General features: G+C 42.6%; 1 protein-coding gene across 1 annotated transcript in view; it reads left to right on the top strand.

Annotated features, from left to right (window-relative positions):
* LOC124593930 (sialin-like) overlaps positions 1–2,260 on the top strand; it is a 53,194-nt gene extending 50,934 nt beyond the window's left edge. The window contains exon 4 of the mRNA XM_047132280.1: positions 2,150–2,260. Within this exon, the coding sequence (XP_046988236.1) occupies positions 2,150–2,260 (111 nt within the window). The remainder of the gene's footprint in view (positions 1–2,149) is intronic.
* Positions 2,261–25,927: the final 23,667 nt, after the last annotated feature.

Below are 25,927 nucleotides of genomic sequence, written 5' to 3'. Positions count from 1 at the left end.
TTAGTTCTAGGCGACTGATGACATCAGAAGTTAAGTCGCATAGTGCTCAGAGCCATTTCAACCATAGGGTCTACGAACATGAGAGACATTAGAGCTCTTACGGAGGCACATGGACAGTTGTTTTCCCCCTTCCGTTTGAAAGTGGAACAGAAAGGGCAATGACTAGCAGTGATACCCTCCGCCGCGTACTGTACGATAACTTGAGGAGTACGTATGCAGACATAGATATGGATGTGGATGTAGAAAAACTGCTTTCTTTTAATGAAACCCACCCCAACCTGCGTCTCATATCCGTGACACTCTCTCCCTTGTTTTGCGAAAACATAAAACGAACTGTCCTCCTTCTAACTTTCCTGATGTCCCCCGTCAATCCTATCTGGTATAGCATATCAATACACTAGGAGAAAACGAACAAACGGATTGTAGTCATCTCTTTGGTGGACTTGTTGCACATTCTAAGTGTCTGCCAATAAAACACTGTCTTTGGTTCACCTTTTCCACAACATTATCTTTGTGATAGTTCCCATTTAAGTTGCTAGTAATTGTTATCCCTAGGTACTCAGCTGAACCAATAACTTTTAGATTTGTGTGATTTATCATGTAACCGAAGTTCAGCGGATCCCTTTTAGAGCTCACGTGGGTGACCTCACGCTTTTTATTATTTGGGATCAATTTCCAATTCTCGCACCGTAAAGACATTTTGCCTTTACAAAGACACCATCATCCACATTCAATCTAATGTGAATGCTCGGATTGTCTCCTATGTCCTTTATTTAGATCAGGAACAGCAGAGGGCTTACAACACTTCCTTGTGTAACGCCAGGTATCACTTCTGTTTTACTCGATGAATTACCATCAATACTACGAACTGTGACCTTCCTGACGGGAAACCAGGGAATCCGGAAGCACAATTGAGACGATGCTCCATAGGCACGCGATTTGATAAGATGCCGCTTGTGAGGAACGGTAAATAGAACTGAAATCTGTAAACTTATGGTAAAAACGAAAAAATGAAGCCAGAAACCTGTAAACTGGTGAGTGTTCGTAACCATGTGCCGGGTATTCACTAGGTGGTAGAATCGGGCAGATGCGCAGCAACAATGTAAAGCTGGATGCCCTACTTCACCAGGCACGAACAACGGACTGTTATTCAGTATCTGCTTCAAAGAATAAATCCCCGGTAAGCTGATGCATGTTTTTCACAGCAGTAACTCTACGAATGGGGACGTCCGTGGGAAATGCCCTTCTTTGGAATCAAGCACTTCACGTTTTGACGGCAGAAAATGTAGGACCACTGTAACCATCATTACAAAAACTTCTAATGATATAGGATCGCATTCTGGGAACTGTAACATGTTTTCGAATTATACAAAGTGTTCGCGGGATAGCTGCCATGTTAACTCATTCGGGAATTGTAATAGCGACCTCTGTGAACAATTTTTGCGGTATGTTGAACAAGTAAATAATGCTTTCCTTACAAGAATCGTCAGAGGGCACAAATCTCGTCTGCTGCCGTCAATCAGAAACGTAGAGAGCGAGTAAGGAATTGCGAACGCCTCATCACCCAAACCAAAAATTGTTCTGAACACAGCTATTTTTAGGTAAGTTCGTGCTGGCCTTCTTTATGGACGAAAAGTGCGTCATCATGCAGTAACACGCATCATGAGAAACCATAGGCTTCTTCGGCCAATAAAAGCGAAAGGTACTAGTCGTAAAGGTATACCGTGTGTGGAAACCTCATCTGGATCATCTGCTGATGTTCTGTTGTTAAATAATTTTACACTGTCCCATATGCCCCATGCGGATATAACAGACATCAAGCTTGAGTTTAGACTACATCCAACCAACTCGCTAGGTATTTTACTCGAGTAATTTCTACATTTCTGGATCTCTCGGATAAGCATCAGATGACAGTAAGTTCCTTACTAATGAAGAGGTGCGACCAAATGATTTAGAAGACTCGCAAACCAATTTTTTCTACGGGAATTCATGTATTTCGTTACGTCAGTGAAGTTATATTGACTGTGGGGAGCGGTATCGAAAAGTAAAGCACGTTTGTTGTGAGGGTGCACAATAAATGGTATTTACAAAAAATGTTTCCTATGTTGCAGAATAATAACACACATCTCATTCTAATGTATTGTTTCAGGGACTTTCATGGCCATCACTAAACCGAATCGTCTCGCAGTGGATACCTCCTGACGACAGAAGTAAATTTATGAGTTCTTACATGGGTAAGTATTCCACTGTGAACAAGTAAAAATTCATTTGCTAATTAAGTACACTTGGTGAAAACTGGGGAGTCTTGTACTGTAGCTCACATTAGCACATTCATAGGGCAAAGGATGCCTTTTTTAAAAAGAGTATCAGCTATTTTATTTAGTTGAGACCCCTCCATGGTGAAAATGAGCAATACAAAGCCATCGTCTGGGAATATAACGTAACAGCTTCATATGGAGCTGCACAGGGTGTACAAGTGGCGAGTGAGCATGACCAAATGAATAAGTGAGTTCGTCGTGGATGAGAAGTGAAATGCGCCATTGCCATGTCTAAGGAACGAAAAAAAAAAAACACAAAACAAAACAAAACGTCATGCAGATGTCGACTCCCTTATCGTATAATGTGAGTGGAAACCTCATCTAGATTTTATCAGGCTATAATCTAATAACGGGATAATTTAGTAGAAACTCTAAGTCTTGGATTCCCTATCGGCCAGGTGCGTCTAACTAACTACTATCAACGAGACTCTGCAGTGTACATTTCAGCCTCGCCATTACTGTCTAGTTGTGTAGGGCTACCTCTAGCCGGCATACAGTGCAGAAATGCAGGCGAAGGTGACTTAATTCTCGGGGCATTCGGAGCCATATTACATTGTATGCTCTCAGAGTAAATATGCGTATTTTTAAATACTTATTTTCAATAGAGTGATCAGCAATACAATAAAAAAACGTAGCATTGTTAAGAAATGTTATTGTAATCATCTATTATGTCATAGAAATTTTTCTGATTAATTTAGTGCGAATTTTTATTTAAGATACTGGAAGACACAAAATGACACTGACTGATAAATATATAAGCAAAGAGTGAATATAGCTCCGATTGCTTTTGGTTTCATAAACAAGTTTCCAAAGCGTCTAATATGGAAAGTTTAAAATTACTGTGCGTTAGAAGTTTTGTTGCAATGGAAACTTATTTAAAAGATGGAGGATTTTTCAGTTTGACACGATACCCCATTCCAGACTGTTAACGAAGGTATGACGATACGGAATAGGTTCCCACGGGGACTTCTTAAGTGGAAGAACTCTGTACGTTGTTCTCTACGGCGAGTATTCGTCTCCCCCATACACCAAGCACCATTCAAGAATGGGTCGCATTAGAGGTCTATAAGCTGTCTCCTTTACATATGAGCTACACTTTCCTAAAATTACCCCACCAAACAGAAGTCGAACATTCGCCTTCCCTAGTGCCGTCCTTTAGTGCTCGTTCCATTTCATTTCGCTCTGCAACGTTACGCCAAGACTTTTCATCGGTGTTATTGTATCAAGGAGCAGACTACTAATGCTGTATTCGAACACGATGGAGTTGTTGTCTCACTCATCTACATCAACATATTTATGCATTTAGAGCAAGCTGCCACTCACCACACCAACTACAAATTTTGTCTAAGTCATCTTATTTCGTCTCTACAGTCACGCAACGATGATACCTCCCAGTGCATCACAGAACCATCAGCAAACAACGGCAGATTGCTGTTCACACTGTTCGTCAGACAACTATGTATATAGAGAATGAGAGCACACTTCCTTGACTAACCTGTCTAAAAATTGCTGTAGCCCTAAACCAGTGGACGATAACATCACTGCATAACGTCCTGTGTGGTTCTTCTTGGTAGCAGCTGTACCTGAGTCCTGAGACACTCACCGAGACAATGTCCTGATACGATATGCCGAACAGTGGAGTCGTGTGTCTACTTAGAGGCGATGGACAAAATATCGAGATACCAAAAACACGTACCACGCCTAATACGGTGTAAAAAACCGTTGCCATTAGAAACAGCTTCCCGTCGCTTCGGAATGGATAAATACGGGTCCTGTATGGTTTTTAAGAGAGTTTTACAACGTACTTCCTGCAAAATAGTGACAAGTTCAGTTAACGATGAAGAAAGAGGAAAGCGATTACGAATCTCTCTTTCCAAATTAGACCACAAAGTCTCAGTAATAGTGAGATCTGGTGGCCGGGGCAGGTGCAACAATTCACACTCATGCTCACAAAACCAGTCCTTGAAGAGCTGTGTGAGCACGGTTTCTGTCGTCTTGGGATATAGCATTGGGGAACAAACGTTGTTGCTTGAAATGGCCCTGATCAGCTAAAATGTCTTATAATCCATAGCAGTAATGCCACCGTGCAGAGTAACCATGGCCCCCGTGGAATAGCACTACGTGGCTGTCCAGCTCATCGCCAAATCCCCGCCATGCGAATAGGCAGTTGACAGGGTAGGCTTGCTACGACGTTCGCAAGACGTAAGCTCGTCCAGAAGTTAGAAACAGTCAAACAACACTTATCCGACCAAATGACTTGCTTCTATTGTTCCATAGTGCAACTTTTTAACGTTGGGTCCACGTTTTTCTGTTACAGACATTTGCATCAGTGATGTATGGTTTAGGAATTCCACCTCGCTCTGCTGTTCCCGGCTTATAGAGCTCCCTTTGTGTTATTTTGGTGCTGACAGGGTTAGCGAATGCGATTTTTAGTTCTACAGTGACTTTTTCACTTGTCCTCTTCAGTAACCGTCTTTCATGAGCACTCAACACTCTCTTTCGTCCGCGTTGTGCGGAGGATTTTTTCCCCTTTTCCCTGTATGAAGTATAAATCTTCAATACGGTGTCTCTTGAAACAAGAAACAGTTCGGCACCTTTGTTTGCGGAAGGACCAACCACATGAGCACCGTCACGTTCGAATACACTTAGCTCCGACCTAATACGCTCACAGATACACTGAACACTGTTCTGATAACGACTTATACTTGCAACGTATCATATACAACTGCTCACTTGACGAAAGGTCAGTTCCTAAAAATTGGAAAGTAGCACAGCTCACACCAATATTCAAGAAAGGAAATAAGTAACCCATTGACTTACAGACCCATATCACTGACCTAAATTTACAGTAGGATTTTGGAGTATATACTGTACTCGAACATTATGAATCACCTTGAAGAAAATGACTTATTGATACATAAACAACACGGATTCAGAAAATATCGTTCTTGTGCAAGACAGTTAGCTCTTTATTCCCATGAAATAATGAGCGCTGTCGACAAGGGATCTCATATCGATTCCATATTCCTAGATTTCCAGAAGGCTTTTGATACCGTTCCCCACAAGCGACTATTAATCAAAATGTGTGCATATGCAGTATCGTCTCAGTTGTGTGACTGGATTCGTGATTTCCTCTCAGAGAGGCCACAGTTCGTAGTGATAGACGGTAAATCATCGAGCAGAACAGAAGTGATATCTGGCGTTCCGCAAGGTAGTGTCATAGGCCTTCTGCTGTTCCTGATTTACATAAATGATCTAGGTGATAATCTGAGCAGCCACCTTAGATTGTTTGCAGATGACCCTGTAATTCATCGTCTAGTAAAATCATCAGACGATCAGTTCCAATGACAAAATGATCTATGGTGCGAAAAGTGACAATTGGGACTAAAAAAAGAAAAGTGCGAGGTCATCCACATGGGTACTAAAAGAAATCCGATAAATTCTGGGTATACGATAAATCGCACAAGTCTAAGGGCTATCAATTCGACTAAATACCTAGGAATTACAATTACGAGCAACTTAAATTGGAAAGACCACATAGATAATATCGTGTGGAAGGCGAAACAAAGACTGCAAAAAAAAAAAAAAAAAAAAAAAATGGTTCAAATGGCACTGAGCACTATCGGACTTAACATCGGAGGTCATCAGTCTCCTAGAACTTAGAACTACTTAAACCTAACTAACCTAAGGACATCACACACATCCATGCCCGAGGCAGGATTCGAACCTGCGACCGTAGCCGTCACGCAGTTCCAGACTGAAGCGCCTAGAACCACTCGGGCACCAGCAACCGGCACAAAGACTGCGCTTTGTTGGCAGAACACTTACAAGATGCAACAAACCCACTAAAGAGAGAGCCTACATTACACTTGTCCGTCCTCTGCTTTAATATTGCTGTGCGGTATAGGATTCTTACGAGGTAGGATTGACGGAGGACAAAGAAGGGCAGGTCGTTTCGTGTTATAGAGCAATAGGGGTGAGAATGTCACCGATATGATACGTGAGTTGGGGTGGCAGTCACTGAAACAAAGACGATTTTCTTTGCGGCGAGATCTGTTTACGAAATTTCAAACACCAACTTTCTCTTCCGAATGCGAAAATATTTTGTTGACACCCACCTACGTAGAGAGAAATGGCCATCATAATGAAATAAGAGAAATCAGAGCTCGAACGGAAAGATTTAGGTGTTCCTTTTCCCCACGCGCCATTCGAGAGTGGAATGGGAGAGAGGTAGTATGAAATGGTTCGATGAACCCTCTGCCAGGCACTTAAGGGTGAGTTTCAGAGTAACCTTGCAGATTTTGCACAGGTTCCTTTCGCTGTCAGATACAACATGCAGGCTTCGCAAGTATCTGTATTTATGTTCAGCCATGCAATTCTCGTTGTATTGTCATATTTTTGTCCAGTTCCCCTGTATTCAATTTTGGCGGCTGAATGTCCATTTGGAAACTAGACTCTAAGACAAAAAATGACGCCCCACGAAGAAATTATCCGACTGGGACGGTAGTTGGTACATGTGATATAAATGTACAGACAGACAGATGATTACAATTTCAGACAAAATGGATGATTTGTTCAGGGGAAAGAGCTTCGCAGTCTGATGATGTCAATAACGCGTTGGTCCACTTCTGGTCCTAATGCAACCAGTTCTTCCGCCTCTGGCACTTACACAAGCAGTTATTCGGCTTGGCACTGATAAATAGTTATTGGAGGGATACCGTGTAAAAATTCTGTACAATTAGCGCGTTAGACCCCCAGAATCCCGGGCTTGTTGGGGGTCATGCCCATAATGCTTCAAACTTTCTCAACTGGGAAGAGATCCGGCGATCTTGCTGGCCAAGGTAGGATTTGGCAGGTACGAAGACAAGCAGTAAAAACTATCGCCTTGTGTGGGCGGGCATATCTTGATGAAGCGTAACCACAGGATGGTTTGCAATGAAGGGCAACAAAACGGGGAATATCGTCGATGTACCGCTGTGTGCTGGGTTGCCGCGGATGTCAACCAAAGTGATCCTGCCATGAAATTTAATGGCACTCGCAGACCATCACTTGTGGTTGTCTAGCCGTATGGCGGGTAGCAGTCACGTCGGCACCCAGCTGCCGTCCAAGGTGTCTCCAGACACGTTTTCGCTGGTTATTGGATCTCAGTTCGAAGCGGAACTCATCACTGAAGATGTTTCTACTCCAGTCAATGAGATTCCAGCCGAATACTCTCGATACCACTGCAGGCAGGTGCATTGGTGTGGTCAACGACAGTCAGCGCAAGGGGCAGCGTGAGCCCAGCACTATTTTTGTGGATCGTCTATTAATGATCTTTGGGGTCACCGGAGCGCCCGTTGCACGTAGGATCAATTATAACGATGAATCCCGGGGCTCTGAGTGTCTTTCACACAATTGCTCAGTCATCGTGTTCAGTTGTCTCTCTAGGTCGACCACTTCCTTCTTGACGCTGTGTTCGGCCGTGGTTCACACATATATGACAATATTATCGAACAGTGGCGTCATTCCTATTCAAATGGGCGATTCACCGATTATTCCAACAGGATTCTTCGAGCCTAACTACACGTTCTCTCTCAAATGCTGACATCTGTTGTTCACGTGCCTGTGTGCGAGGCATATTTGTCGTCCTTCTGAGTACATGGAATGAAATTTGCGAAGACGTAATGCCCTAGTATCGTCATGTACCCTGTTTACTATCCTTAGTAGTATGGCGGTGAAACTGCGCTGCAGCGTCACACATTCATCCATCGGCCACAAAAGTTTACAATTTTGCATTTTCCGTCGATACCTGTATTAAGTTTGTGACCCAATGCGTTTTTCTTTTTTTAGGTGTGTATTTGGGTGACGTAGGCTGGATCCGTAACAATGCTTGTTGTTCGCGTTGTCTCTGTAATCTCTCCTAAGTTGATCATGAGTAGTTGCTCTGTGTAGGCTGTCCCGTATGAGTCGAAAACACAATTACGACTGTAACTACAATGAAATGGAGAAGAGTAAGATACGAATTCAGACAAATGGATGGTCGATGGACCTAGAAAGTTCTTTTCTGGATTCCAGGACATAAGAAAAGTCCGAGATAGCGACCTGTGTGAGTATGACTGAATGTAATGCATGGAAAAATCAAGAGAAGAATTTTATCCAGCAGCGGATATTAATTGACTAATGATAATAATAATGGCGGTGATGACGATGTCCTAATTAGTTGCATGCAAATAATTATTGTGCTACCATGCCCTTGTTTATGAGGGTTCCATGCTCTTTGCCTTCTGTCAGCTGTCAATTTTTTGTAATCTCTACCGTTTCTGACTTGTTTGATTTGAAATGGTCTCACCACCGATCAAAAAACGTAGGGACCTTTATTGTACCAACTGCAGTAATCGAGGCAACAGATGTGTCCAGTAAACAAGAACTTATAGCATTTTAACTATGACTGATGGCAGTCGCTGGGTAGCATCCTTATCAACAGTAGCATAATTGCGCTGAGTAACGCATACAGAAAGGGATATAATCGTCTTGGACATCGGTAACAAAAAGGGCGATCAGAAAGTTTCCACTCGAAGGCCGTACAGTCCACAGTCGGTACGTCGGTCAGGCAAAATCGCGGTGATTATTGAGGCAATCATCCGTCCGACGCACCAGGTCGAAGATACCCGTGTGTCCTGCTGCTCGAAGAAGTCCGTAACTACATTCTGAACATCCTCGTCCAAATTTAAACGTCGACACTTTAAGTCCTTTTTAAGGGATCGAACGCATGATAATCGCATTGGGAGGGATCAAGACTATAGGGCGTGTGTTCGAGTATCCCCATTTGAGTAGGCGCAATTTCTGTGTAACGAAATCTGCGGTATGAGGACGTGCGTTATCATGAAGCAGCAGCACCCCTTGTCGCAGTTTTCCATAGCAGTGGTTTTCGACAAATACACTACATGATCAAAAGTATCCGGACACCTGGCTGGAAATGACTTACCAGTTCGGGGCGTCCTCCATCGGTAATACTGGGATTCAGTATGGTGTTGACCCACACTTATCCTTGATGACAGCTTCCACTCTCGCAGGCATACGTTCAATAAGGTGCTGGAAGGTTCCTTGGGGAATGGCAGCCCATACTTCACGGAGTTCTGCACTGAGGACAGGTATCGATGTCGGTCGGCGAGGTCGGGCACGAAATCGGCGTTCCAAAACATCCCAAGGGGGTTCTATAGGATTCAGGTCAGGACTCTGTGCAGGCCAGTCCATTACAAGGATCTTACTGTCGTGTAACCACTCCGCCACAGGCCGTGCATTACGAACAGGTGCTCGATCGTGTTGAAAGATGCAATCGCCATCCCCGAATTGCTCTTCAACGGTGAGAAGAAAGAAGGTGCTTAAAACATCAATGTAGGCCTGTGCTGTGATAGTGCCACGCAAAACAAGAAGGGGTGCAAGCACCCTCCATGAAAACACGACCACACCATAACTCCACCTCTTCCGAAATTTACTGTTGGCACTACACACACTGGCAGACGACGTTCACTGGGCATTCGTCATACCCACACCCTGCCATCGGATCGCCACATTGTGTACCGTGATTCGTCATTCTCCAGAACGTTTTTTCACTGTTCAATCGTCCAATGTTTACGCTCCTTATACAAAACGAGGCGTCGTTTTGCACTTACCGGCGTGATGTGTGGCTTATGAGCAGCCGCTCGACCATGAAATCCAAGTTTTCTGACCTCCTGCCTAACTGTCAGAGTACTTGCAGTGGATCCTGATGCAATTTGGAATTCCCGTATGATGGTCTGGACAGATGTCTGCCTATTACACATTACGACCCTCTTCAACTGTCGGCGGTCTGTGTCAGTCAACAGACGAGGTCGGTCTGTACGCTTTTGTGCTGTACGTGTCCCTGCACGTTTCCACTCCACAATCACATCGGCAACAGTGGACCTAGGGATGTTCAGGAGTGTGGAAATCTCGCGTACAGACGTGTGACACAAGTGACACCCAATCACCTGACCACGTTCGAAGTCCGTGACTTCCGTGGATCGCCCATTCTGCCCTCTCACGTTGTCTAATAACTATTGAGATCGGTGATATGGAGTACCTGGCAGTAGGTGGCTGCACAGTGCACCTAATATAAAAAACCTATGTTTTTGTGTGTGTCCGTATACTTTTGATCACATAGTATATGCTGCCCTACACTCACTCTTCAGTCTCCGTTGGATGTCAGCCGGAGTGTATTCATCGGCAGCCAAGAAAAGAATAAAAGCACGTTGTTCCTGTTTCGACGCATTTGGTAAGAACGTCGTTGTAGTTCACAATTTAGCGTTTATCGCACGCATGTCGGAAAGACCCGAATACCACAACTATCCGTTGCTTACGTGTCGGTGCTTATATACCAGCATATGAGTGGCGCTACATTGCATATACGCTGAAGCACCGCCCTCAAACAGCAACTTTTTATCACCCGTTATAGTAAATTGGGAATAAGTGGTTTCTTTCAGTTTCTTTTACTGATATAAAAGTAATGTGACGCAAGCGGTTGATTGGAACAGGAGAAGAAAGCTTTATTCAGTTAACTATACTACTGTCAGATATTAATGTGGAAATGAAGAAGAAGTTGCTGATATTGTACGTGTAGAGCACAGTATCGAAACGAAGTGAAATGTGAACCAGTGGTAATGCGAAGAAAAACTGGAAGCATTTGAAATGTAATGCTATCAAAGAACGTTAAAAATTAAGTGGTTAGGTACATCTACATCTACATTTATACTCCGCAAGCCACCCAACGGTGTGTGGCGGAGGGCACTTTACGTGCCACTGTCATTACCTCCCTTTCCTGTTCCAGTCGCGTATGGTTCGCGGGAAGAACGACTGTCTGAAAGCCTCCGTGCGCGCTCTAATCTCTCTAATTTTACATTCGTAATCTCCTCTGGAGGTATAAGTAGGGGGAAGCAATATATTCGATACCTCATCCAGAAACGCACCCTCTCGAAACCTGGCGAGCAATCTACACCGCGATGCAGAGCGCCTCTCTTGCAGAGTCTGCCACCTGAGCCTATCAAACATCTCCGTAACGCTATCACGGTTACCAAATAACCCTGTGACGAAACGCGCCGCTCTTCTTTGGATCTTCTCTATCTCCTCCGTCAAACCGATCTGGTACGGATCCCACACTGATGAGCAATACTCAAGTAAAGGTCGAACGAGTGTTTTGTAAGCCACCTCCTTTGTTGATGGACTACATTTTCTAAGCACTCTCCCAATGAATCTCAACCTGGTACCCGCCTTACCAACAATTAATTTTATATGATCATTCCACTTCAAATCGTTCCGCACGCATACTCCCAGATATTTTACAGAAGTAACTGCTACCAGTGTTTGTTCCGCTATCATATAATCATACAATAAAGGATCCTTCTTTCTATGTATTCGCAATACATTACATTTGTCTATGTTAATGGACAGTTGCCACTTCCTGCACCAAGTGCCTATCCGCTGCAGATCTTCCTGCATTTCGCTACAATTTTCTAACGCTGCAACTTCTCTATATACTACAGCATCATCCGCGAAAATCCGCATGGAACTTCCGACACTATCTACTAGGTCATTTATATATATTGTGAAAAGCAATGGTCCCATAACACTCCCCTGTGGCACGCCAGAGGTTACTTTAACGTCTGTAGACGTCTCTCCATTGATAACAACATGCTGTGTTCTGTTTGCTAAAAACTCTTCAATCCAGCCACACAGCTGGTCTGATATTCCGTAGGCTCTTACTTTGTTTATCAGGCGACAGTGCGGAACTGTATCGAACGCCTTCCGGAAGTCAAGAAAAATAGCATCTACCTGGAGCCTGTATCTAATATTTTCTGGGTCTCATGAACAAATAAAGCGAGTTGGGTCTCACAGGATCGCTGTTTCCGGAATCCATGTTGATTCCTACATAGTAGATTCTGGGTTTCCAAAAACGACATGATACTCGAGCAAAAAACATGTTCTAAAATTCTACAACAGATCGACGTCAGAGATATAGGTCTATAGTTTTGCGCATCTGGTCGACGACCCTTCTTGAAGACTGGGACTACCTGTGCTCTTTTCCAATCATTTGGAACCCTCCGTTCCTCTAGAGACTTGCGGTACACGGCTGTTAGAAGGGGGGCAAGTTCTTTCGCGTACTCTGTGTAGAATCGAATTGGTATCCCGTCAGGTCCAGTGGACTTTCCTCTATTGCGTAAATTACGAAACGAGGAAATACTGGAAAGAATAGGGAAAACTAGAACATTATCTACAATGACAAGGACTCAGTAAAGGAAGATAAACGATACGGGCTGGCCAAGACTAGAAGCACGCAAAGCAAATTACAGAAGGTGTTTTTTGTGGTAGTTATGTAGAGATAATAAGGTTAGCACAAAGTAGAGGTTGACAGGAGACAACATCGAACCAGTCGATAGACTGAGACTTCAAAAAAATATCTACTGCAGTAATGAATAGCGATAGTCAGACCTAATGACACCAACATTCTATTGTAAACTGCATATTTGGCGAAACAACAGAATGATCCATTCGGGTCTCCATTCGTTTTCGTTCCTTTTATTTCCGTTCCTTTTCCTTTTGCCTTGACTGCTATTGGGAAGAAACAATTACAAAACTAAATACTATTTACTTATTTTTCATTCACGATTCCAGTTCGTTAACTAGATTAGAAAATGAGATACTTAAAGTAGTAAAGGAGTTTTGCTATTTGGAGAGCAAAATAACTGATGATGGTCGAAGTAGAGAGGATATAAAATATAGACTGGCAATGGCAAGGAAAGCGTTTCTGAAGAAGAGGAACTTGTTAACATCGAGTATAGATTTAAGTATCAGGAAGTCTTTTCTGAAAGTGTTTGTATGGAGTGTAGCCATGTATGGAAGTGAAAAGTGGACGATAAATAGTTAAGACAAAAAGAGAATAGAAGCTTTCGAAATGTGGTGCTACAGAAGAATGCTGAAAATTAGATGGGTAGATCACATAACTAATGAGAAGGTATTGAATAGTATTGGGGAGAAGAGAAGTTTGTGGCACAACTTGACTAGAAGAAGGGATCGGTTGGTAAGACATGTTGTGTGGCATCAAGGGATCACCAATTTAGTATTGGAGGTCAGCGTGGAGGGTAGAAATCTAGAGGGAGACCAAGAGATGAATACACTAAGCAGATTCAGAAGGATGTAGGTTGGAGTAGGTACTGGGAGATGAAGAAGCTTGCACAGAATAGAGTAGCAAGGAGAGCTGCATCAAACCTGTTTCAGGACTGAAGACCACAACAACAACAACTAGATCGGGTTTGTTATATGATGATTGAAACACATTTCTCTGTAAATTAAGTCATGTATTTACGTAAAACACAAGCAGGCTTTTGATGGTACATCCGCAGCTGCGCGTCGTAATCGACATGGAAATCACCGCTTCAGTTGTAAGGTTTTGACTTTAAAAAATGTATGACCGACTTCGGGCCGACAAACGCCTATCGTGTCGGGTGATTACAGAAAAACAAGGCAAGTGCTCTAAAATATAATCCTTACATACGCTTGTATGCATAAAATATGGCTGTTATTTATGAAATTCTAACAGTGATCGAGCCAGATACAGTGAAAAGTGAGAGAGGAATAGGCCTCAATACACGATATGGTGGCCGATGCGCAGTGACCAGTTTTTTCATCCATGGACCTGGGCGAGTTCATTCGTTTGTTTGCAAGGGGAGGCCGACAGGCGTTTGCCACCTTTCGGCCGGTCGGCGATGACAGAGTCGACGCGCACGCCCTGCAGTCTTTCTCAAACGATTTGCAGAAACTTTTTGTTTTATTATAGATTTGTACATTAGGTTCATGATGACATACCCATCACGTCATTAATGGTCATAGTTATTGTGATATTTACGTGGGAGTAAGATACTGCACGAAATTCGAAAAAGTTTGCAATGAAAAATGAGGTCGTTATGATTTTGCGTTTCGTGCATATTACTAGAAGAGGTCAGTGAATATATCTACCTTGGCCAGATTATAAATATGAAGGGAGACATAAGGCCAGAAATCTATCGACGCATCAAGCTTGGCTGGCAAGCATTTGGGAAGAATTCAAAAGTATTCAGATCAAAAATGCCAGTAAATCTGAAGAAAGCAGTATTTGATCAATGCATTCTTGCTGTGATGACGTACGGCTGCAAAACATGGACACTGAACTCATTTACAAAAGGGAAACTTAGGACAGCACAGAGAGCTATAGAGAGATCAATGCTGAGCTATACAAGAAATGATAGGAAAAGGGCAGATGACATCCGGTCTGTGACGAAGGTTAATGATATCTTAGAGACAGTAGGTTCCTTAAAATGGCGGTGGGCTGGCCATGTCGCAAGAAGAAAAGACAACAGATGGACGAAGCTAGTACTGGAGTGGAGTCCGAGAGAGCAACGGAGGCCTAGAGGAAGACCACCAGACAGATGGGACAAAGACATCAAGAAGATCACTGATAACAGAGAACTGCCTATGACCATCCCACCTGGAGAAGACTGCTGAAAGCCTACCTGAATCGACGACTCGAAGAGACCACATCATTTAATGATTGAATTGGCTGATGATGATGATGATGATGATGATGATGATGATGATGATATAATATGTAGCAGCGTATAAAATTTAGCTAACATACTTAATTTTTCTTTAGACTTGGGTTGAGGTACCAATCTGTCACCAATGTCGAGAAAACTGATGTGATGTAGCACACTCATTTGCGATTACTGAGCGCCAGCGATAAAGCCAGAACGAAATATCCACAACATTCCTCAAATTTCATAAACGGTTTGAGATATCGAAATGAGATTTTGGAAAATGATAGCATGCAAAGAGGAGAATATTTTGCCATATGGTTACTATCGAAAACATTATCTACGGTGTTATTCCACAAACTACAGTTTTTTTCTACGAAAAAATGCAGTTTTTAATAGCCATCGAGAGCTGGTGGAACGAGAAATGCTATGGGTTTTGGAACAACATAAGTGATGACATTACACGTTCACTGTGTCCCAAAAAAGTGCTTTTTCTTAATACACCGACCTTACCTTTCCTCAGTTCCTCACTTAATAAACTTACGAAACCACTCTTTTGCGACTCCTTCTGTGCGACATGTTAGTGAGGTGAGAGTGATTAATCTCCGCTGTGTTTTGGCAAAATAAGCAAATTTTAACATGGCCACCAGAGAAATGTGTAGGTTTTACCCAAAAATCGCCACTCATGACACTTCTCTGAAAATTACACATGGTTAACAAGCCAGGTGGAAATAAATTGCTGCATTTTCAGTGAAATTCTTTTTAGGTACTAACCAAAGCAGATCTGACAGTAGATCTTTTTGAATGGCTACCTTACAGAAGATATGAGCATAGGCTATAGTTTAGAAAGGCACTTCCCCTCCAGCCCTCGGCATTGCCCCTACAGCGCCTGCCTGTAACCCCTTCCACTACCGCTCTCACTGCTCCCCCCAAGCCTGGTCTGCTGTCTGCGCATCTGCCAGTCACGGTATTCTGCGCGTACAGCTAATAATAAAACTGAGAAAACGCCTAGATGAAGGGGCGTGCTGTAAGATAAAAAACAGAACACTTATGACGTGTGCTGCAACCCCAAGCGCAGCGGGACTAGGCATTTTTTTTTCTCTCCTCACAGCCTTTCCTTGCGCTCTTCAATGGCGCCCATGTCAGCGGGCTTCAGTGCTTTAGGGTTGAAGCCACCACGAAAACCAAGCGCAGAGCATGGAGTGGTGCCCGCAAAGTATGAAGCTAGGTCGGTAAACTTTAGCGTTACGATACTACAGCCATCTCTTAGGACAGCTGGAAATGAATGGCCTGTGACTGACTAGCCTGGCTGTTCACATTCAAACTGACAATTCTAAATGCAGGATAGGAGAGAAAATACAATATGGTGATGTAAACAATGTGAAAGGAGCGTAGAAAAGTATAAGAAGACAAATTTTAAAGCATTGATGAAAACTCTAAAATGAGGAAAGAGAAGTTATGACATTTTACTTTTTCTTCTTTATAATGGGACCGACGCTCAATTGCAACTTTTTCAACAATATTTCAGTGAAATGACCTGAAGGTCCAGTGTTCATTGGAACACCACTCTGACGCCGCTGTCCCATTCCTGGCTGGCAAAATAACTTTACCAGGTAGTGTAATTCATTTTAATACACTCAAGAAACAAACAACGACTATTTTTATTATTATTTACTCTTCAAATGGCCGAAAATAGTATAAAATCTCTGCCATTCGTGCAAGGCTTCACCAAACTAGTCGAGTCTTGCTCTCGGAACAAGATTACCAGCACGAACTGCATACAATTAAATTCGTAGCATATGCTAATGGTTTTCAGCCAAATGTTACTGATGTACTGATTCAACAAATGCAACAGAAAGCCTCATGTAACAACCATTACCGAATTACTCTATTACCCACTAACTAAGACAACTTTGAATAAACTTATCGTAGGATGCCGTACTTAGGTGTTGTATCAAATAAGATTGGTAAATGGCTTAGAAAAGGGGATGTTACCCGTCTTGTACGTCCCTAATAGAGTCGCGTACCGACTGAAACACCAGAAAACTGGGGAATACAATCGCTATGCTCAAACAGGTATCTATCGAATTCGATTGCCCATCAGCCTTAAATAGGCCAATCCGGCCGCTCCTTTTAATGTACGTTTCAGAGAACACCAAGATCTCAGAAGTTCAAAATGAGCCCTGACTAATCACTTGAGAAATAATATTCTGCCTCAGATATAAAGATAGATTGCAGTATTTTACATCTCTATCCAATGCGCAGCGTATTAAATATTCTAGGGAAACTAAAATTCTCCACAGCATTCACCATGATCTGCTGTTCTCTTTGAATGAACAGACCTCACTTCAGCACACAACTCTACTGAGTAAGTTTGCTTTCTTGAAGCAGCGTCTGACATCATCCCTTCCTTTCTAGTTTCTGATAATTAAGGGTTCCACATATACTTTCAACGGTCCTATCAATTCCTAGTGAGCCACATTAATGGATTTTTTTAAATGTAGAGCCATAATTGGCATATATTTATCACTTACAGGAAAAAGTTTATGGTTGTTAGGTTTAATGCGGCACACTTTCAAGAATTCTACATCCAATACAAATCTGCACACTTTTGATAGTTTTCTTGACTTCTGATTATGGCGTACTACTGGAACCATGCTAAATGTATAGCCACTAAATAACGTGTGCCTATCACTTACAGCAAGAACTTATCTGTTCGCTTGGTTTTTATTCTAGACAGGTCTCTTTAAGCTACTAGATCTTTATTTAGTAGTTTACATCACCCGTTCGTCTTCTTTCCTCAACTTAATATCTTCATCAGTCCTTTTAAATTTTGTCTTATTATGCTTTGCTACGTATCTGTCGCGTTGTTTACAACGCCTTGTATACTTTCTCTCCTGTTACGCAGTTTTCTTTTTGAGTCATCAATCTTGTGAGTGGTTTGACGCGGCCCGCCACGAATTCCTCTCTTGTACCTCCTCATCTCACAGTAGCGCTTCCAACTTACTTCCTCATTTATTTGCTGGATGTATTCCAGTCTCTGTCTTCCTCTTTAGTTGTTGCCCGCTACAGTTCCCTCCAGTACCATGGGAGTCATTCCATCATGTCTTAACAATTGTCCTATCATCCTGTCCCTTATCCACGTCAGAATTCTCCACATATTCCTTTCCTCTCCGATCTGTGCAGTACTTCCTCATTCCTTATCTTATCAGTCCACCTAATTTTCAACATTCGTCTGTAGCACCACATCTCAAATGCTTCGATTCTATTCTGTTCCGGTTTCCCACAGTCCATCTTTCACTACTATACAATGCTGTGTACCAAACACACTCTCGGAAATATCTTCCTCAAGTTAATGCCCATGTTTGATACTGGTAGATTTCTCTTGGAAAAGAATGGCCATTTTGCCAGTGTTAGTCTGCTTTTGATGTCCTCCTTGCTCCGTCCATCATTGGTTGTTTTGCTGCCTAGGTAGCAGAATTCCTTACCTTTATCTACTTCTTGACCCCCAACGCTGATGTTAACTTTCTCGCTGTTCTCATTTCTGCTGCTTCTCATTACTTTCGTCTTTCGTCGATTTAATATCAGTCCATATTCTATACTCATTATAGTTTTCATTCCATTCACGTCATGTAATTCTTCTTCACTTTCACTCAGGGCAGTAAACTCATCAGCTAATCGTTTCATTGATCTCCTTTCACCTTGAATTTTAATTGCACTTCTGAACCGTTATTTTATTTCCATCATTGTTTTTTCTATGTACAGATCCAACAGTAGGGGCGAAAGACAACTTCCTGGTGTAACACCCTTTTTAATCCTAGCACTTCGTTCTTGGTCGTACACTCTTATTATTCCCTCTTGACTTTTGCACATATTGTACATTACCCGTGTCTCCCTGTAGCTTACCTCTAGGTTTCTCAGAATTTTGAACATCTTGCACCATTTTAAACTGCCGAACTCTTTTACCAGGCCGACAAATCCTATGAAACTATCTCGATGTTTCTTTAGCCTTGCTTCCATTATCAACCACGATGTCAGCATTGCCTCTCTTGTGCCTTTACATCTCCTAAAGCTGAACTGGTCGTCTAAAACACCCTCAATTTTCTTTTCCATTCTTCTGTATATTATTCTTGTCAGCAACATTGATGCATGAGCTGGTAAGCTAACTGTACGATAATTCTCTTACTTGTCAGCTCTTGCAATCTTGTGGATCGTATGGATGATATTTTTCCGAAATTCATATGGTATGTTGCCAGACACCAACGTGAATAGTCGTTTTGTTGCCGCTTCCCCCAATGTTGTTAGAAATTTTGATGGAATGTTACCTATCCATTCTGCCTTATTTGATCTTAACTCCTCCTAAGCTCTCTTAAATTCTGATTCTAGTGCTGGATTCCCAATCTTTTCTAAACCAACTCCTGTTTCTTCCTGCATCACATCAGACAAATATTCCCTCTCATACAGAATTTCATTGTACTCTTTCCACCTATCCTCTCTCTCCTCTGCATTTAATAGCGAAATTACCGTTGCACTCTTAGTGTTAACACCCTTGCTTTTAATTTCACTGAAGGTTGTTTTGACTTTCCTACACGCTGAGTCAGTCCTTCCGACAATCATTCGTTTTTCGATTTATTCACATTTCTCATGCAGCTATTTCGTCCTAGCTTCTCTGCACTTCCTGTTTATTTCGTTCCTCAGCTACTTGTGTTTCTGATTCCTGAATTTCCCTGAACATTTTTGTATTTCCTTCTTTCATCGATCAACTGAAGTATTTCTTCTGTTACCCATGGTTTCTTCGCAGTTACCTTCTTTGTACTTATGTTTTTCTTTCTTCTGTGATTGCCCTTTTTAGATATGTTCATTCCTCTTCAATTCTATTGCATTCTGAGCTACTCCTTATGGCTTTATCTATAGCATTAGAGAACTTCAGGCTTATAAAAAAAAATGGCTCTGAACACTATGGGACTCAACTGCTGAGGTCGTTAGTCCCCTAGAACTTAGAACTAGTTAAACCTAACTAACCTAAGGACATCACAAACATCCATGCCCGAGGCAGGATTCGAACCTGTGACCGTAGCGGTCTTGCGGTTCCAGACTGCAGCGCCTTTAACCGCACGGCCACTTCGGCCAGCTCAGGTTTATCTCGGTATTCCTTAGTTCTACTGTATTCCACTTCTTGGTGTGTTGATTCTTCCTGACTAATCTCTTAAACTTCAGCCTACTTTTCATCACTACTACATTGTGACCTGAGTCTATATCTGCTACTGGGTACGCCTTACAATCCAATATCTGATTTCGGAATCTCTGTGAGCCGCTACTTCCTGCGATGGTCTGGCAGGATAGTTTCTCTGCCAAAGGTACGCGCCTTGCGGCGTCCTGGTTGGCTAGCGCCCTCTATTTAGGACGGCCGCGGCTCGCGAGGTGAGATTCGGTAGGGGGCAGTGACGGAGGGTCGATCGGGAGCAGTAACGGAGACTAGGTCGGGGCAGTGACAGAGGGAAGACAGCGCACGGAGCATCGCCAGTAGTCAGTCGGCGCTTGGTGTACTGCGAGGACGCACGGTGTTCGACATTACGGCGCCTGGGTCTGGCGGCGAGCGGAACTGGAGTGCGGTAGCAGCCACTGGTCAACACAGGCTCTGTTTAAGAGGCGTGTCCACCTCGAATCCTGACGAGTGCACGGGAGTTTACCCTGGCGTGCATGTTAACAGCGAGCTCCTGGACTAACTTTAAATGGTGAGCCCTTTTTGCGATGGAACGTTTGGATGCCATTGCTCCGGGTAGCCACTTAGATTTTCGCTATTCATTCCGTAAACCACTTGGACGTGGGTCCGGGATACTTGGTATTGCAAGTCCATGTAACTGCGCTGTGCCCTGGTTCCGTTGCATTAAAAATGTGGCAGATATTCGGCGATTCAGTTTTTTATTGTTATTGTTGATATGTTAAGTGGGCAATTCTATGAATCAAACTTTATTCTCTGTATAAAACTTCAGCCGCCAATTTAAATTGGAATTGCCAACTTCTTTCTTGGCCGACCGAAGTGGCCGTGCGATTAAAGGCGCTGCAGTCTGGAACCGCAAGACCGCTACGGTCGCAGGTTCGAATCCTGCCTCGGGCATGGATTTTTGTGATGTCCTTAGGTTGGTTAGGTTTAACTAGTTCCAAGTCCTAGTGGACTAATGACCTCAGCAGTTGAGTCCCATAGTGCTCAGAGCCATTTGAACCATTTTTTGAACTTCTTTCTTGTTGGCAGCTACAATAGTAACAATTTTGCGCCCTCAGAGTGTGATTTGGTATTTAAGCTTGTGTGCGGATTGTCTGGTCATTATCACCTTCAGCTAGTGGTGGTTAATAATTTCTCAAATGAAATTTCACGTCATTGGAGATTATTTAATGAACTGTTGCTTTAATAATAACTGCAGTTGTCACACTATAACGCTTAACATCTCTTCCTGCATTTGGCGCTGCCCAGTACTTGGCTCTTGGTTTTAGTATTTCAGTGAACTGTATATTAATACTGGGTTTGTGTATTCTAGAAGCCGTTATTGGTGTACGGAGGTCCTCCTGCCTGTTCGTGTCACTTGAGCTCTCGAAAACGGAATTCAGAATGCGCTGCCTATGTGACCGCCAAACGTTGAGAATGTGCTGACTGCTGTGTAGATCTTTCAGGCTGTTATAACATCATATTGCCGAATGTTTTTCATAATAGTTAATTCACGTATTTATGAGAACTTGCTACTTGAGTATTTTTTTGAAACCTATTAAATTTTACAAATTCTCATCTTCCATATTCACAATGCCTTATAATTGACTAGTGAGCTCAGATCTGTAGATACGTTTATGTTATATTTGTGTAAAGTGAATAGTGACTTGAAAGGAGGATATAAGATGAACATCAACAAAAGCAAACGAGGATAATTGAATGTAGTCGAATTAAGTCGGGTGATGCTGAGGGAATTAGATTAGGAAATGAGACACTTAAAGTAGTAAAGGAGTTCTGCTATTTAGGGAGTAAAATAACTGATGATGGTCGAAGTAGAGAGGATATAAAATGTAGACTGGCAATGGCAAGGAAAGCGTTTCTGAAGAAGAGAAATATGTTAACATCGAGTATAGATTTAAGTAACAGGAAGTCATTTCTGAAAGTATTTGTATGGAGTGTAGCCATGTATGGAAGTGAAACATGGACGATAAACAGTTTGGACAAGAAGAGAATAGAAGCTTTTGAAATGTGGTGCTACAGAAGAATGCTGAAGATTAGATGGGTAGATCACTTAACTAATGAGGAAGTATTGAGTAGGATTGGGGAGAAAATTTTGTGGCACAACTTGACTAGAAGAAGGGATCGGTTGGTAGGACACCTTCTGAGGCATCAAGGGATCACCAATTTAGTATTGGAGGGCAGCGTGGAGGGTAAAAATCGTAGAGTGAGACCAAGAGATGAATACACTAAGCAGATTCAGAAGGATGTAAGTTGCGGTAGGTACTGGGAGATGAAGAGGCTTGTACAGGATAGAGTAGCAAGGAGAGCTGCATCAAACCAGTCTCAGGACTGAAGACCACAACAACAACAACAATTTTTAATTGATTTAGAGTTGTGGCGATAAGGCTGTTTTTCTTTTAAAATTTTTTAAAATTATTCTCATTGCTTTTATACGAGGATTGCCCAGAAAGTAAGTTCCGATCGGTCGCGAAATGTAAACCACAGTGAAAACCAGAAACGTTTTATTTGCAACAGATAGGTACACCTTCCACCTACTTCTCTACATAGTCGCCGCTTCAACTTCGAGTTTTGCCGTAGTGTTGTATCAACTTTCCAACATCCTCGTCATAGAAAGCAGCCGCCTATGCTTTCGGCCAGTTATCTTCAATGGTCTGCAGCTCGTTGTCTGCAGCCAATTACGGACTGTATTGTGGGTGATCAAACACTTCTCGTCGAAACGCTGCAGGAGCGTCTTCATTGCCCCTTCAGTGTGCGGCTGAGAATTGGCATGAAGAAGGAAGTGCTCGACAGTTGTGTTATGTGGGGTGGATGACACAGGCGAAATCTCTAACCACGCCCTCATACTTGGCGGGTGGCGCTATTCCCTAACCACATCTTTACATGCTCACTGTTCACTCGAAACTGAAAAGAGCGACGCGACACAATCGACGGGCATACTAGAGACACTGCCAAACACATATGTGCAAAGCTTTACAGGATTTTCCCAGTGGTTTCCATTTCGCAACCGATCGGAACTTACATTCTGGACAACCCTCGTACAACTGAACAATCGGTGTAGATCACCGCAATTTGCAAATACTATTTAATCATTGTGTTGCTACCAGTGTTCTGTTTTAATTAACGTGGTGAAAATAAATTTTTGGATCCTCAAATGGGGTCAGCATCCCACTCGTGCAACCTATGTGCCCTGGTTGCCAATCCCAGACCTTACCACTCTGTCTGACCATGATGAAATCTAACTCAAATCTTCCCGTATCACCCAGCCTTTTCCAGGTTTCTTCCTCCTCTTGTGAGTCTTGAACAGAGTATCGCTGTTACTAGCTGAAATTTATTACAGAACTCAATTACTCTTGCTCCTCTCTCATTCCTTGTCTCAGGCACCTATTCTCCTGTAGCCGTTCCTTCTACTCCTTACCCTATAATCACATTCCAGTGGGCTATGACTATTAGATTTTTATCTCTCTTTGTGTATTCAATCACTCGTTCAGTTTCCTCATATACTTTCTCTATCTCTTCATCTTCAGCTTGCAACGTCGTCATGTATACCTGAAGTATCGTTGTCGGTGCTGGTTTGCTGTCGATCCTGATAAGAACAACTCTATCACTAAACTGTTAACAGTAGCACCCTCTCTATCCTACTTTCCTATTCATAACGAATCCTGCTTCCGTTATACCATTTTCTGCTGCTGTTGATATTGCCCTATACTCATCTGATGAAAAATCCTTGTCTTCTTTCCATTTCACTTCACTGACTCCTAATATATCTAGATTGACCCTTTGCATTTCCTGTTTCAGATTTTCTAGCTTCTCTACCACGTTCAGTCTTCTGACATTCAAGGACCCGACTCGTAGAACGTTGTCTTTTCGTTAGTTATTCAAACTTTCGCTCATGGTCACATCGCCATTGACAGTCCCCTCTCGGAGACCCGAATGGGGACTATTCCGGAATCTTTTGCCAATTGATACTAGTTATCTATCCTGAATGCAGTGGTTTCGAGTGCCTTCTGTACATACATGTCGTTGATCATTGCTGATTCTTCTCCCTGTAGGGGCAGTTTCCCACCCCAAGAACAAGAAAGTGCCCTGAACCTCTTTGCGCTTCTCCGCCCTCTTTCACAAGGCCGTTGGAAGACTCCATATGCCGGAAGTACTCGGCAGCCTATGCTGAATAATAACAAGAATTGAAGCAGTGGCTGATTTCGAAACCGGGACCGAGACCGTTTTGCTTACTAATCAACGATGCTACCCCTCGACCGCGGGTGCTGTCCGACTACAAATGGAAATTAACCTCCTCCCTTCCCAATTAAATTTCAAGCTTCGCTGTTAATCGAACATATGTCAGTCTTGTCATTCAAATAAATTAGTCGGAATAATAGGCAAAATCGAGCGTATATAAGAGTGATGCGAACAGTCACTAGTTCGATCGATTGAAGAATGAGTAACAGAATTTTTGAAAAATATTGATTGACAGAGAACCTTGTTACAACGCTTCAGCAAAAGTCCTGCAGAAATTATGCATATTGTTCTCCTACATATTTATCCCGTAGAGATCGCGCAGATAAAATTATACAGCACAACCATTCTTCAAACGTTCCGTCCTTGAATGAAACAGCAAGAACTATTAATGCATGACACAATAAAAAATATCCTCTGCCTCCCATTACACAATAATTTGCAGAGCATGAATGTAGCTGTAACTAACAAATTGGCAAATAAAAGAAAAAACTGAAATTAGAAGTTTGTGGACACCACAGAAATTTTACCAAGTTAACTGTTTTATTTTGGTCGCAAAGACGTATTTGTATATCGTTTATTATACAAAATTCCATTATTACCACCGATAACTGTGTACAGTGGGAAACAAAACGACACTGACTCAGTTTGAAAGTTCATCGAACGCTAATAGAGAGTGCCGAAGTCATAGTGGGAAACTCCTGCCGCTAGGCAACGCTTAGGCATCAATCTCGACTAGTACCGTAACACTGACGGAATGCAAGGTGAACTTCTTACAACAGCTCTGATAGCATTCAGATACTTGGGGGTGTTGAACACATTAACGTGTGCTGTAACGACCTCAAACTACCTAAATGCAAAATAAAAATTTAAACTTTTACTTAAGTATCCTGTAGTTTTAATATTGACACCGATACTGACTGATCGGTGAAGCAACTCCCACGTCCCTAAACCTAGTTACAGAAATGCGAGTAAGCATCATTGACACACACTGATGTGACAGTCATACCTCCTAATATCGTGTCAGACCTCCTTTTGCTCGGCGTAGTGCTGCAACCCGACTTAGCATGGACTCAACAAGTCGTTGGTAGTACCCTGCAGAAATCACAGCTATGCTGCCTCTATACGCGTCCATAATTGCGAAAGTCTTGCCGGTGCAGGATGATGTTCACGAACTGAGCTTTAAATTATGCCCCATAAATGTTCGATGGAAATATGTTGGGCAATCTCAGTGACCAAATCATTCGCTCGAATTGTCCAAAATGTCCGTCAAACCAATTGGAAACAATTGTGGCCTGGTGATATGTGCATTGTCATCCACGAAACTTCCATAGTTGTTTGGGAACATGAAGTCGATGAATGGTTGCAGAAGGCCTCCATGTCCTTCAAACCAATTGGGAACAATTGTTGCCTGGTGACATGTGCATTGTCATCCACAAAACTTCCATCGTTGTTTGAGAACATGAAGTCGATGAATGGTTGCAGATGACCTCCAAGTAGGCGAACATAACCATTTCCAGTCGATGGTCGGTTCAGTAGGACCTGAGGACCCCGTCCATTCCATGTAAACACAGCCCACACCATATGAAGCC

Source organism: Schistocerca americana, chromosome 2, assembly GCF_021461395.2.
Source record: "Schistocerca americana isolate TAMUIC-IGC-003095 chromosome 2, iqSchAmer2.1, whole genome shotgun sequence".
Lineage (NCBI taxonomy): Eukaryota > Metazoa > Arthropoda > Insecta > Orthoptera > Acrididae > Schistocerca > Schistocerca americana.
Note: the sequence above shows the minus strand (reverse complement) of the source record. Positions and strands in the feature narration are given on the sequence as shown.